This window comes from Sinohyriopsis cumingii, chromosome 16 (genome assembly GCF_028554795.1).
Source record: "Sinohyriopsis cumingii isolate HCF-2022 chromosome 16, ASM2855479v2, whole genome shotgun sequence".
In the NCBI taxonomy this organism is placed as follows: domain Eukaryota; kingdom Metazoa; phylum Mollusca; class Bivalvia; order Unionida; family Unionidae; genus Sinohyriopsis; species Sinohyriopsis cumingii.
In genome coordinates, this window is record NC_142976.1 from 8,691,819 (window position 1) to 8,707,043 (window position 15,225).

The window sequence follows — 15,225 nt, forward strand, 5'->3', positions numbered from 1 at the left end:
AAATGGAAATTTTTTCCTGACTGTGAAAAGTCCTTGAATTTCGCAAATATTGATGAAAGTCTGGAAAAACCTGGGAATTTTCCACTTGACACCCAAAACAATCACGTAATTGAGTCCTAACTAAACTGATCATGAGTTAAATTTATCGAGTTCTGACCAGAATATTCGGAGAGTGCAGTATGGATCATTTGGTTGTTTGCAATAAACATATATGCTGAGTCAATCCAAACACCCAGTGGATTAGATTTGTCGTGTAGACTTTTATTTTCAAAGTCAGCTCGATATCTGTATCTTTCCTTACATGGAAGGTATGAAAACCAGTCTAGCATCACAAGAGGCCAATATGGTGGTGGCAAAGTGTAGCACTTACCAGTTGGTCTAGCAAACTTTAAACATTGTTAGATCGAGTGATACATGCATGAAATTGATATGAAAAGTACTTTTCTTCTCAGAAATTGTGAGTATTAAAATCGTTTTGTCTTTAATCTGCTGAAAGACAAGATAAAACTACGTTGTTGAGGAAATGTGACCTGCTACTTGTGATTTGCACTGCTAGTTACCTGAGTACTCAAATCTAACAACCCACATTTTCAAATGTTGTAGAGAAAAAAATAAAAAATATTAAATGAAAGTCATATACTGGTTGTAATAAAAATAAAAATACAAAAATGAAAGAACACAAAATTCTCAATATTTATATTATCCGAGAACAACTTCTGGAGTTTTGTTTTATCACGTGACTACCACATTGACATATGCTGTCTGCTTGATAAATCAGACTGGTCAGATTGCTGGTTTTTACAAAATGTATCTGACTTTAATTTAATAAATTTAATTTCTGTACAACAACATTATAAAGGAGTTTTTTGCTGATATCACGTGACAGTTGGACTTCTGATGTCATCATTTGAGATTTGTGAAGTCATGTGACTAGTAATGCAAGTGGCAAGTACTGGGTCGGGTTTCATCTCCGCTTTAGTTTCATCTTGTCTGTCAGTGGATTAACCATATAAAGATTATAATACTTGCCATTTCTGAGAAAATAAATTATTTTCCTATCAATTTCATGCAGGTATGAGTCGATATAACATAAGTTCAAATATTTTAGGCCTGCTGGTAAGCGACTACATATATGTTGCTACTGCACGGTGGCGGCAAATTCCAAATTTTCAATATGCAGTTGCAATGACCCCCACCCAGCATAAATGTGAAAATATGAAAAATTTGATGGAATATTCAGAGGAAACTCAGATAAAAAAATGGACTGCTATTCGTTTTAAGCCAGATTTGTTGTCCAATTTGTTGATAATCAGAGCTGAATTGAGAAATTATTATTAAAAAACAATATGAGCCCCTGTATCAATATAGGTTTGGGGACTGGTTTAACAAATTACAAGTAGACAAGTTGACTTTACAGAAAATTCAGTCCTTGTTTCTACAGCAGTATATAATTTTGAAAGTCTTTTGTCAAAATTTAAATCAACTTTTTTGAAAATGTTTTTTAAATGATGGTTTTTTTAACAGAATCATCTTAAGGAAATTAGGTTGTTTAAAAAATCTTGTTTGGGATTGTATTGGCACAGATAAATTCAGGGTTAAACTCTTTTCATTACAAGACAAGATTCAAATTATTTGTGTTTATTGTTTTCTTTATACTGTAATAGGAAATGTTACTTTCTATGAGATGCATATATATATATATATATATATATATATATATATATATATATATATATATAGATATATATATATATATATTGCTATATAATTCTTTAGAATTAAAGGTTTGAAAGGAAACAACACATAATTTATGTCCATTATGTTGATCCCACTTAACAACATAATGCAGCAAAATAAAGTTAGAATTTTTATTCTCTACATTGAAATGACTTTACATGCCAGTTTATAGGAATATAATCAAACTTGTTTCGTATGATACATTTTGTGGTTTTGTACATGATTATCTTTTCGGACTTGGATGTTTTTGGAGAGCCTTGAAAGAGAAACATCTTTAAATTTAGAAAATGCATGTTTTTATTCCATTCAGTAATGGTCATATGGGAACCTTGAAGAAAGTAATTTCATCCTGGAATAAACCTGGAAATGACCTTGAAATTTATCTTTAGAAAAGCGTGTGAACCATGTAATATGAATGTTTGCCTGCAAAACAGTGTTACTGTCCAGTATCATAATATAGATAATATAAATTAATAATTTCACTATCTTTTTAAATTATAATCAGAAGGGAAGAAATCAAATTTCTTGTTGCCAACTTTAGTTGATTTTAAATACAGAGTAATCTGAAGAACCATGAAATAACCAACTGACAACTGAACAGAAAAGCTGTCAAAACTTTATTTCTCTAATTATGAAACTTAAAACTTAATAATAATGATGGTGATGTTGATGATAATAAAAATAATAATAATCATATGCAATTTGCATTGGTTGTTATTTGTAGTTTTCCTATTCCCATTAACTATCTGTATGTAGCTCACCACCATGCCTTCTACAGTCCTGGCAATTGGGTAGAAAATGTATGTATTATAAACAATTGGAATATCACACTATTAGGTTTGATAGAAAATAAAGTTTCAGCAAGAGTTTCTATTGTTATATAAGTTGTAATAATGGTATCATTAATATTGAAAATTAAAAGTAAAATCTTGTCAGTATAGTTAATGTGTGTAGTTATTTGTTATGTCACTGAGTTCAGAGATACATAAATTTGTTTTGTGTTTCTCATGCCATGAAAATTCCATTTCATAGAAGGTGTACATTGTAAACCAAAAATGTTTCACTAAGTATTGATAGTATCTGAAACCTTTTCATAGTTATCATGAACATTCATAATGGTTTAAATAAGTAAAACAAAAATGACTTTTATCCTCATGCAACTGTTAAAAAGGTGGGGATTATATCCTCATGTCAATCTGTCTGTCTGTTCCTCTATTAGTAATGCATTTTATCTCCTACATTATTAAAGACACAAACCTGAAACTTTGGGATAAGTCCTTGGGTAGGCTTTATATACACATGTTTTTTTTTAGAATTTTCATTATAACACTTGCAATGGATCCAGTTTCTGGGTATAGTTATTGTTTGTTAAGATCTGAAGATTTAAAGTCTTGTAGAGTAAGATCTGAAGTTGGGTTGTGTCATCTGAAAGGCCAGTACTATAACAAATGCTTTGCACTTATGTTACATTTTCTGGTCTTGCCCCAGGGAAGGTTCCTGTGGGTAAACTTGGCCTGGGTCACAATGTGGAAACTGTTGAGATCTCCATCCAATAGCCGTATATATGTTTGACCCTGGGTCACAGCTTGTAAGCAGTTGAGATTCCCACCTTTTTATCATATATGATTGGTTCAAGGACATGAGAAGAAATTATACACATTTCCAGTACAGACCCTTTAGAAGGAGACTTGCTTTTGGGTCCTCACTTGGAAACTTTTGAGATCACCAGTCTTTATATATATATATTGGTTTGAAGGGCATTAGGAGACAAAATTGGACATATATCCAGTTGTGCCCCATGATTGGAAAATTTACCATGGCTCAAAACTTGAAAACTATTAAGATCTCCATCCTAGGACTAGCTATACACTTGATGGGCATAAGGGAATATATACAGTTGTACATCCAAAACATATCCTATTTCATACCCTGGAGTAGGGGACTTGCTTTTGGTTTACAACTTGGAAAATGTTAAGATTCCCACCACAGGGCTCTATCCTTGGACCTCTGTTATTCATTCTATTTATCAACGATTTACCTCTTAAGATTGGAACTTCAATTTGTTCCACTGACCTCTATGCAGATGATACTACACTGTCTGAGATGGGTAAAACCAAAACAGTACTTGAAAATAACTTACAAGATGCTCTCAACAGACCTCAAGTATGGTGCAAGGAAAACAGTATGATCATAAATGCAGAAAAAACGAAAGCCCTACTAGTAACAACACAACAAAAACAAGCAAGGCTAGATAGCGACAAACTCCAGGTTCTATTTGACAACGTGAACCTTAATATGACCTATCAAGATAGAATTCTTGGTGTATTCATAGAAGATAACAATCTTACTTGGTCTATTCATGTTAAACATGTAAACATTTCAGAAAAGGTTAATTCTTATCTTTTTCTACTGAAGAAAATCAAAACACATTCCTCTTCAGTATAGGGTCATTTTTTATAAAAGTTATATTCAGCCATGTAATTTGGGGTAATACCTCTAATTCAAACATAACAACACTTTTAAGACTCCAAAAGAGGGCTTGCCATTTAATTCTAGATCATTGTATAGACAATTTTCAGGATACAATGAATAATATAAAGGTTTTAACAATACATGAAAGAATATTTCTTAGAAAGGCCAAATTGATGTGTAAAGTATCCAGAAAAGCCATTCCTGTCTATCTAAGCAATATCTTTCACCAAAGAGATGCTGATGGTACTTCAAATTTAAGGTCTGTAAGAAGTAAAAATGACATTATACCAAGGCCAGAGAAGGAATTGTTTAAAAAAGTTTTCAATATACTGGTCCACTGGTATGGAACAACATTCCCAGCGACATAAGGCAGGCTCCAAGCATTTCTTCTTTTCATAATCAATGTCATAAATGGATGAAATCTTTAGAAAATTGAACAGTTCTAGTACAAAAAATACCGCCTGCTTTTCTGTAATTTTACATCATTTTCATAGCTGAATTTTTCAATGCAGGATTATATTTTATGTTTTATATATGTTTATGTTTTCACTGATGCCTGTGAATGTGTTCCAGGCTTGATACTTTGAATTTTAAAATTACTTAATTATTTAGCATCAAGCCAGATTCTTCACATCATGTTGTATATACTTTATATATTGTACATAACAGATAGAAGCCCTCAAGGAAGATTAGTTCTGTAACTAACTGAGTTACCTTCTCTAAATAAAGTCTTTATTATTATTATTATTATTATTATTAAAAAACAATATATACATGGAATGGATTTGAAAAGAGAAATATACATTTACGTCATAGCCATCCAATGCAGCCGAAGTAGTCCCCAGCCGTGACGAATCTTCGTACCACTGAGTTCTAACTACCAAGGCAGAGAGAGTGAGGCTGTCTCTGTGCAAAGGCTGTTTCACTTTAATCTCCTTCACGCACAGGTTATGTTGTGCACCTATCATTCATCCTCGTCATCACATTCATTGTTCCTTACCTGCACCTACCAAAGTCCTACGGCGATGGGCGACTGGCGACACAACAGGTGGAGATAACCACTGGGAGTTGTAGTCAGAGACCTGCACGTAGGCGGCCCTTGGACAAGTCGTTTTGCTCTGCACCCGGGGCAGCAGAACAGTTCGGCAGCATCCAGGGGCGACTGAGCAGACCTTTTCAGGATGGCGCTGCTCACCCTGAATAGGGAGAGGCCTAGAAAAGGTGGCCTAAAAAAAGCTTGCCCTAAAATATCTGGCCAGCATGCCGCGGCTGGCAAGATCATCCATATCTGCTGTCAAAATAATCAAAGAAAAAAATTTATTATTGGAGCATGGAACATCCGTACTCTCATGGACAAAGAGAACGTAGCAAGACCACACAGGAGAACAGCTCTAGTTGCTAAGGAGCTTTCACGCCACAGTATTGACATTGCAGCCTTGAGTGAAACCAGGTTCGCAGAGGAGGGTTCTCTTACTGAGCTAGCAAGCGGCTACACATTCTTCTGGAAAGGAAAAGCCCAAAATGAGGACAGGATCCATGGAGTCGGCCTGGCTATCAAATCATGTCTTCTGAAGCAGCTTCCGGAAATGCCTGCTGGTATCAATGAGAGGCTAATGAAATTGCGAATACCTATCAGCCACAAACGCCATGCAACAATCATCAGTGCCTATGCCCCTACCCTATCGAGTGCAGCAGAAGCCATCGAGCAGTTCTATACCGACCTCAGCTCTGTACTTAGCTCAGTTCCAGCTGACGACAAGATCATACTACTGGGGGACTTCAATGCCCATGTTGGCTGTGATTATGGTCGATGGAAAGGTGTGCTTGGCAAACACGGTGTCGGCAGAATGAACAACAACGGCCTGCTTCTACTCAGCAAATGCGCAGAATTTCACCTCTTAATCACAAACTCAGTGTTCAGAATGGCGAACAAACACAAGAACACCTGAATGCACCCCAGATCTTGCCAATGGCACTTAATCGACTATGTAATAGTCTGCCAGCTTAATGGCAAGGATGTCCTCATCACCAGGGCCTGGCGAGGAGCAGAATGCTGGACAGACCACAGACTTGTCTGAACTACCCTACAGCTGCACATTGCCCCTCATCACCTAAGACGTCCTAAACTTGTGCGCACAGCCTTCAACATTGTCAAACTCCAGCAGCCTTCCACCAAGCTCAATTTCCAGAAGAGACTAGATGACAAGCTCTCAACAAACGGACTGATATGTGGAAATGCCTCCGAAAAATGGAACAAGCTCAGGGACACGATAAGAGAAACAGCTATGGCGACCCTGGGCCCAAAGAAGCGAATCCATCAAGACTGGTTCGACGAGAACAACGATGCCATTGAAGATCTGCTCGCCAGAAAGAACAAAGCATTCATGGACTGGCAGAATGACACAAACTCCATCAACAAAATAGACCGCTTCAAATTCTATCAAGCTGAGGCTCAGAGGGAAATCCGCAAGGTGTATGACCATTGGTGGGAAAAGAAAGCTGATGAAGTGCAAAGCTATGCTGACACTAACAACTCCAAAGAGTTCTAAAACGCCATCTCAGCCATGCAAAGTCCAGCTCTGCGCCCTTGCTCGCTGCAGATGGCAATACACTAATAAAGGACCAGAATGGTATTAAGGAAAGATGGAAAGAAAACTTTAGTCAGCTCCTAAACATGCCCTCATCGGTCAGCCAATCTGTTCTTGACCAAATACCCCAGCAGCCAACGCACGACCAACTGGATATTCCACCAACAATAGAGGAGTTGAGGAGGGCCATTAAACAAATTAACTGTGGCAGGGCACCTGGAAAGGATGGTATCCCAGCGGAGGTGTACAAGGCTGTCAGTGAACAGACTCTGGAGGCATTCCACGATGTGCTAATCAGCATCTGGACAGAAGAAGAGATGCCAAACAACCTCAGGGACGCATCAATCATGACCGTCTATAAAAATAAAGGCACACGTGTGGACTGCAGTAACTACAGAGGCATCTCCCTGCTGTCCATGGCTGGCAAAATACTCGCTCGCATCATCCTCAGCAGGCTTATTACGGCAGTGTCAGAAGATAACTTCCCCGAGTCTCAGTGTGGTTTTCGCCCAGACCGCAGCACCATTGACATGATCTTCGCAGTGAGACAAGTCCAAGAGAAGTGCCTTGAGTAGAACATGAATCTGTATGCTGTCTTAGTGGACCTGACAAAGGCTTTTGATACAGTCAACAGAGACGCAATGTGGGTAGTACTCAAGAAACTTGGTTGTCCTCAGAAGTTTACCAACCTCATTCGGCTCCTCCACGTTGACATGACTGGAGAGATTCTTTTGGTGAACCCTCTGAGAAATTCCCAATATCTAATGGTGTCAAACAGGGCTGTTTACTTGCTCCGATACTCTTCAACCTCTTCTTCGCACAGGTACTGTTCCATGCCATCCGTGACCTTGACATTGGGATCTACATTAGGTATCGCCTGGATGGATCATTGTTTGATCTCCGTCGTCTAGCTGCAAAAACAAAGACGCTAGAAAGAATCATCATTGAAGCACTCTTTGCAGATGACTGTGCCCTCATGGCCCATGAAGAGACTCACCTACAGGCAATGATAGACAGATTTTCTGAAGCCTCCAACTTATTTGGACTCACAATCAGCCTAGGAAAGACAGAAGTCCTCTTCCAGCCCGCCCCAAACACTGTCCCCTCACAACCCTGTATCACCATTGGCGACACGCAGCTGAAGAATGTGGACAGTTTCAAATACCTTGGCAGCACGATATCTAGTGACGGCTCCCTGGACAAAGAAATCACTGCGAGGATCCAAAAAGCCAGTCAAGCACTCGGACGACTTCGAACCAAGGTTTTGCAGCACAAGGACATACGCCTATCAACAAAGATGAAAGTGTACAATGCAGTTGTCCTCACGTCTCTCTTGTATGGCTGTGAAACGTGGACACTCTGCCGAAGACATATCAGTCAGTTGGAACAATTCCACCAGCGCTCCCTGAGATCCATTATGCGGATCAAGTGGCAGGACCGAATCACCAACCAGGAAGTCCTTGACAGAGCCAACACAACAAGCATCGAAGCCAAACTAATCCAGGCCCAGCTTCGTTGGACTGGCCATGTCATCCGCATGGATCAAAGCAGAATCCCAAAGCAGTTGTTCTATGGCGAGCTAGCCCAGGGAAACCAAAACCAAGGCCGCCCTCATAAGAGGTACAAAGACAACCTCAAGATGAACATCAAATGGACAGACCTCCAACCCTGCCAGCTCGAGCTCACTGCCTTAGACAGAAGCCATTGGCGAGCGCTGACCAGAAAAGCCTGTTCCACCTTTGAGGATGACCGCTGCCAGCTTCTTGCTGCAACTCGGGAGAGTTATATCACAAATACCACCAACCACCGGTGTCCCATGCCCCACCTGCAACCGCCTGTGTGCATCGGAATTTGGACTCAGGAGCCACATGCGCGTCCACCGTTGAATGAGATTGCACAACTTGTCTTCCTCGACTCGAGAGACTACCATTATATATCAGTAATATATATCAGAAGTGTGGTATTGCTCTGCCATGTCATTTACCTAATTCTAGGTATTTTCATGCGTTTCACGAGAACATGTTGAGTCACTGTGTAAGGATACTAGTTTAGTTTTGTACATAATGTTCCAGAATTATTTCTGCTTGAAACTAACCTATTAGCTGGATGATGTTTTGTAAATTTTATCAGAACTAGAGAGTGTGTTTCTAATTTGCTTGAATGTCAATGTTACAGTTACTTTATGTGTGGTGTTTTGTTGTTGTTGTTGTGGGGTTTAACGCCATTTTTCAGCACACAATAGGCTATGCATGGCGGCCAGTATTAATGGTGGAGGAAGAACCTGGGAAAACCCCAGTAAGAACCACCGACCCACGAGAAGCTACTGACAAGCTTTCCCACATACCCACATTAGCCGAATCCTAGACTGTGTGCTGTCTGTAACTTAGAATCTGATAGAAGTAGTGGTATGAACAATGATGGACCTTTTCACATATGCAAGACAAGGGTGTCAAATTTGCCACTTTCATGGTTCTCATTTGAAGGTAAGATGTGGATATTACTGTATTTGTTAATTTACTGAAACTTCAAATAGCAGTACATGACATGATGTTTTCACTCATGCTTTCATGGATCTATCTGTAAGTCTTGGGTCTCAGGCCGATATATCTTTGTGCATATCCAAAATGTAACACAGAAGCTTTTGTTAAAGACCATGGAATGAAATGTTTCCCCCATGTAAAATCATAGCTTGACGGTGTATCCAGTATGCATATTGTGTGTATCAGTAGCACTTTTATGGTTCTGTTTACCATATTTACCATATATGTTGGGACACCAGATTTGTTGGGATAAAATAAATTCATTTTTAAAGCAGTTTTTTTGTGGCCACTGTATGTTCTGGGACACATCATTTTCTTCGAGTTGTAATTTGTGGGACACCTTTAAAATCATTCGAAAATTACATACCAGAAAATGCACTCCAACTGAAAATTTATTTTAAAAAATACAAAAAGTATGTACTTGAGATAAAACTTTTAATCCACTGCAGCATCATCTCATCAACCCAACCCTTCTCCTGCACACATACAATCCATTCTTTAAGTGTAAGAATATTTTTTTATTTTTAGCTTTCTCATGCTGTGAAAAATTATTGTTGGAGACAACACATCTCCTGAAGTGGCAACTGCAAGACCTAAAGTCAGATTTTTCAAAAAATCGGCACTAGTCTTGCTAATTCTCACACTTTTAGCAACATCTTTTCGACAGCCCATCCAGGAATGAGATCAAACTGCACTGAAATTTCATCCATGTTAATGATCATATTGTCAGCAAAATCATCTTCTCTTATGGCCTTCACAAATTCATAAAATAATTTTATTTTCTCCAAATCTTCTAGGCTTTGCTGAATCACTGATGTCCATGCACAAAGCACTATATTGTGTCACTTTAAAAATCATTCCTTTGTTTCAATTTATTTTTTAATTCCTGTGAAAAGGAACCAAAGTTAGCTTCCCTATTCAGCTGATGTTGTACATTTAAAAATAAAAATTGGCATGCTTAAAAGAAACCAATTTCAGCTTCCAAGGTCAGCATGCTTTGTAATAAAATAACCTTTGTATTGATACCCTTTAAAAGTATAAAGTCGGCTTGCTTTGTAATAAAATAATCCTGTCGGTCAGTTCAAACAATGAGTTTCTTGCTCACTGCCAATTGTGTTTATTCACCACTCAATCTTCTATTTGCTTGGCATCTGTAGTCATAATTAACACAAATGGGCATTGATGTTTGCAGGTATGGTATACACAGCAATAACTTGCTTTAATAATACTTTTTGGAATCCATGCCAGTGAAAAGATTGTAATTTGCAGTTAAATGAATGTATTCAAATAATGATTTTTATTTGTGAGATACTGTCATATAGTTGACCCTGATATAATACATATAATACAATCTTGGTTATTTTGCACTAACACCATGTCATTCATGGATGGCACATGCCTTCAGGCAATCAGTTGATTATTCCTTCTTGTTTGTGATTTTGTTGGATCCATTTTTCAGTTGGATAGCATGTTCAAACCTTTGAGTACAACCTTACATGATTTGTTTCTCAATTTTCACATCAGTGAACAATGCCTTGTGTGTTATCTGATATAAGTGATGCACAGTATAGTATGGATGCCTACCCTACATATATGGAGTTCATGGATATATTTTTTTTTAATGCTCATGATGGGGAGAAAAAAAGGAATAAGTGATAACACTACAAGATGAGTTTCTTTCATTTTATTATCAGATAAGCGCTTTGTTGATCTATTTTATTACAGTGGGCAGGGGGTGCAAAATTAAACACAAATTTATTTCATTTCTTAAGTATTGGGGCATATGATCTAGATGGAGAATAAAAAAGTTTCACCATAAGTTCTTAGACAGGAGAAAATTATTTTATCATGTGCCTGTATATACGGTAACTGTTAAGGTTTTTAATTTTGTTTTATCCAGGCTGTAACTCTGTATGTATACCGATACCAAGAGTGTATTTAGAGATTTTCGGAAATTTCTACTGGGTACCCATCAATCATAACGATTGGTTACCCAGGTAACTGATCAAAGGGAAATGTGAACCTGAACTGCTTTGTTTTAGCTTCAGACATGCCAACCCCCATTATAAGCATAATTTATTGCTAATATAAGTGCAAAAAGCATAATCTGAGCATAAAAAGAGCAATCTATATACATGTATTACATCCCATAATTACAGAAAACTGTACGAAAAACATACACATTTATTTTATTTAACATACATTTGTTTTTGCTACTTACCTGGATCTGCAGTAAAATGTTTTGTAACAAATCAGCTAAATTCATGTGGATTAGTTGCTGGTACAAGAATATAGACACAAAAGAAATTGATACATTATTTATGCATAACACTCACTTCAAATAGTCTACATGTCTACAGGAACTTTGGCGAATAGTTGTAAAGTCCTCAAATGATGACTGTTGTAGTGTCCTCGACCTGCCATGGTTCATCCCTTAACAATGGTCTGGTACAACCCGTTTTTAAGTTCAACAAAATCCCTCTCCTCTTACATTTTTCAGTCATAAAACATCTAACAGTCACATCGAAACAGCTCATTTTTTTATAATAATAATAATAATAATAATGCGGACTTTGTATAGCACCTAATCTTTAGAAGCTCTAAGCGCTTTACAACATTAGACAACACCTATAAGATAAAAAACATATATAATGATATGATTACAAAAACAAACACCATGAAATTAGAAAATATAAAAAACATGCTGAGAATATTTAAGGTAGGAAACATTATTAGGTCTTTAAGTTTGTTCTTATGATACCCATCACATTCAAGAATCCAGTCTGTTTTCTTGGAACTGTTTCAAGTAAAATTAATGCAAAAATTATCATATTTACACATGTGGTCAGTTTTTATTTTTCACTGTTATAAAATCACGAAGATTTCCCTTATATTTAAATATTTCAGTGAAAAATTTCATTCTGTATAGTCCATATCATTCATTTTTCCTGGCATAAGAAGTGTATGTTACAGTAGCCAAGTTTTTGTGTTGCCTTTGCCATGACAAAAAAATATCTGCCTTGGGTTTCCCGCTAATATAAAAGAGTCTAGTAAACGTGAACAGCGGCTCTGACTTGAACCTCTATTACTCACTCACGGAACAACATACTTGAAGCAAAAATGACATTAGTTAAACCGGACATTTATATTGTGCTTTCTTTTAATTTAATTGTACATATTTAAATTTTGTTTCGTCAAATATTTCTTAATCAGTTCTTACTGTCGCTGTTGCTGAAAGCTACTGGCCTAGCTAATGTCAACAGGATCTCAAAACAAGCACGTTTAAGTCGCAAGAAAAATGGTGCATGAACCATGGACAGGCAAGAAGTTAGGACAGTCTAGCTTTAAATATCAGCATTGATTCCTAAATAGGTCACACGAGAAAGGAGAAAGTGTCGTTCTTGTATTATTGTATAGTACATATATGACAAGTAAATTATAACCAATCTTACGCGCCCCTATGATGATGAATAAATGTGCACACGACATGAGCCTCGAACTGTAATTGTTATTCTTTGTCTCGATCTGAACTTGTAATACTTTTATTAACGGGTGGGTACCCATATATCCAGGTACCGGCTGGCATCCTTAAGTTTACTGCATATCAAGTTTTATGTCATTTATCAAGGTTAAGCTCAAGGTAAGAATGCTGTTTGTGTCATGTTAAATTATGGCATGACTGTTGATGCATTTTTACACCTATATGTTAATGCTGTATCCATATAGCCTTTGCTTGCTAGGCCCATAACTCATGACAGCTTGAGAGATTTAATGAAATTCTGGTTAATGACTAGTTGGTGTGACACATGCCATATACTGGCTCCCCTGCTTCATGGTTAAGTTCACAGCAAGGCAAGGGAATTTGTAAATTTCTGATTTTCTATTTTCCTGAGTATAACTTATAACCTGCTGAAAAAAAAATTGTATGAAACACTTGATTCAGATATATATATATATATATATATATATATATATATATATATATATATATATATATATATATATATATATATACATACATACATACATACATACATACATATATATATATACACACACACACACTTAGAGATATCATAGCCATGACTTCAGTGTCTAGGTTAAGGTCACAGCCAGGGAATATATAAATCAGCGATCTGTGTCCATGTGCAGGTATTTTCATGCAACTTAGTTCACTATATATCTGGAGTTTATAGTATCTCATGCAGTCATATTCACACTGTCTGACCCCAAGCTTACGGTTAAAAGAAAAATGAAGCCACTGACCTGTTTCCTTATCTGGGCTGTCATTTTTTAACCACTCAATATATTTTTGTGAAATTTTGTTTAGCTCCAGACCTTATCATGCAGCTGTTAGTCTTTTTAGTTCTAATATCAAGGTAGTGAGTATTGAAAAGGGAATGAGATGGGCATAGACTGTGCTCTTGTTACTTAAAGTACTGGAGGTATGATTACATATCACTGTTTTGGTACCATCATCAAAATTAGTATTGTGGACTTTGAGAGGGGTTTTCTGCATGCTATTACCTTCAACACATGTGACATTGATGCGAAACTTGGGTGCTTTGAGTATGTGCATCTTAGCCACCTGTGTAGTGGAATTTTCATGAATTTTCTTTGCATGTTGTTATGACAGTATGGGGTTAATAATGCATAAAAGGGAAGAACATGCAAGCATGCTGCTTTTTTTCAAAATAACTATCCATAACTTCAATATGACATGAATTTCGGTTCCAAAGAACCCTTCACATCAACATATTTGTAAAATAGGGTAAGACTGTCAGGAATGTTCCAACTTCTAGGATCTTCATTGAAAGTGAGACATGAAACATACAATATCATACATTATGAAACATCCTGCTAACTGACCAGCCATGTATGCGGGGGGGGGGGGGGGGGCAGGAGAAGCACCAGTGATGTTCTTACAAACCAGGTTTTTTTTCTCTTACCTCAAGATCATTAATTCTTTTCAACTAATATAATGGATATAATAAGCTTTTTGTCCACAAATCAGAGTAAGAATTTTTTCTAGCTATTGGAAGCTAGGAAATTTGTAATAATTTTGGTAAAATATTGCAGCCCTCCCAAAACTTGAATGGGCTGTCCCGGAGTTATTGCAATAAAGAGAAAAATCTCTGAACCGAGCTTAACCAGAAAATTGCTATTATTTTTTTATTTGTACCTTTATTTCTTATTCAAATACATCACAGCAATAGGCAGCAAAGCGTAAAAATCTCTCAAGTAATACTTCTGCTTGTTCCAAGAAGTACGCTCTCGTCATGAGAGACCTCACAAAAACCAGAATCTATGTGGAAGATACACCACTACAAGTTGGAGGAGTTTTTCACTTCCAAGGAAAGTAGACTTCATCTATATTTCCAACCTTTTCTATCATGACAAAGTTCTGCCTTTACAAGTTGCTAACACTTTGTCATCATCACAGATTTAGGTACATGCAACTTCACATTCATTACATGCTAAAATTATTATAAAACATGCAGGTCTCTAGCACTTATATAACTCCTGCATATGTGTAATATCATTGCAAACAGGTACATATCAGTTTCTTTTGCGAGGCATTTGTAACATCTGGGCACCAACTGCAGTATTTTTCTTTGTACAGGCAATCTGTGGGTATTTTTCTCTACAAGTAGTTAGTAGCCTTATATGTTTACTGTGTACATCTCTATGCCTCAGTTCCCTTTTCTGTGAAGTTTGGGTGACATTTGAGCTCTGTTGATCTGCATAAACATTCCATCATATTTAATGGGTACTTGGTTGCTCGCACAGGTAGCCTATGTGACTTCACAGTTAGGTTTGGGCTACATTATTTGTATGTATCTTTATGTTCTTGAGAATCTCTTTATATATGTATAATTCCATCTTTT

At 37.0% G+C, this 15,225-nt stretch overlaps 2 protein-coding genes across 2 annotated transcripts in view; both read left to right on the plus strand.

Annotated features, from left to right (window-relative positions):
- Positions 1-15,225, plus strand: part of LOC149779903 (uncharacterized) — a 48,449-nt gene that overhangs the window by 8,877 nt on the left and 24,347 nt on the right. The window lies entirely within an intron of this gene.
- LOC149779904 (protein CFDP2-like) lies at positions 5,391-6,158 on the plus strand. The gene has a single exon (XM_089937328.1). It carries the CDS (start codon positions 5,391-5,393, stop codon positions 6,156-6,158), a length of 768 nt encoding a protein of 255 aa, XP_089793454.1.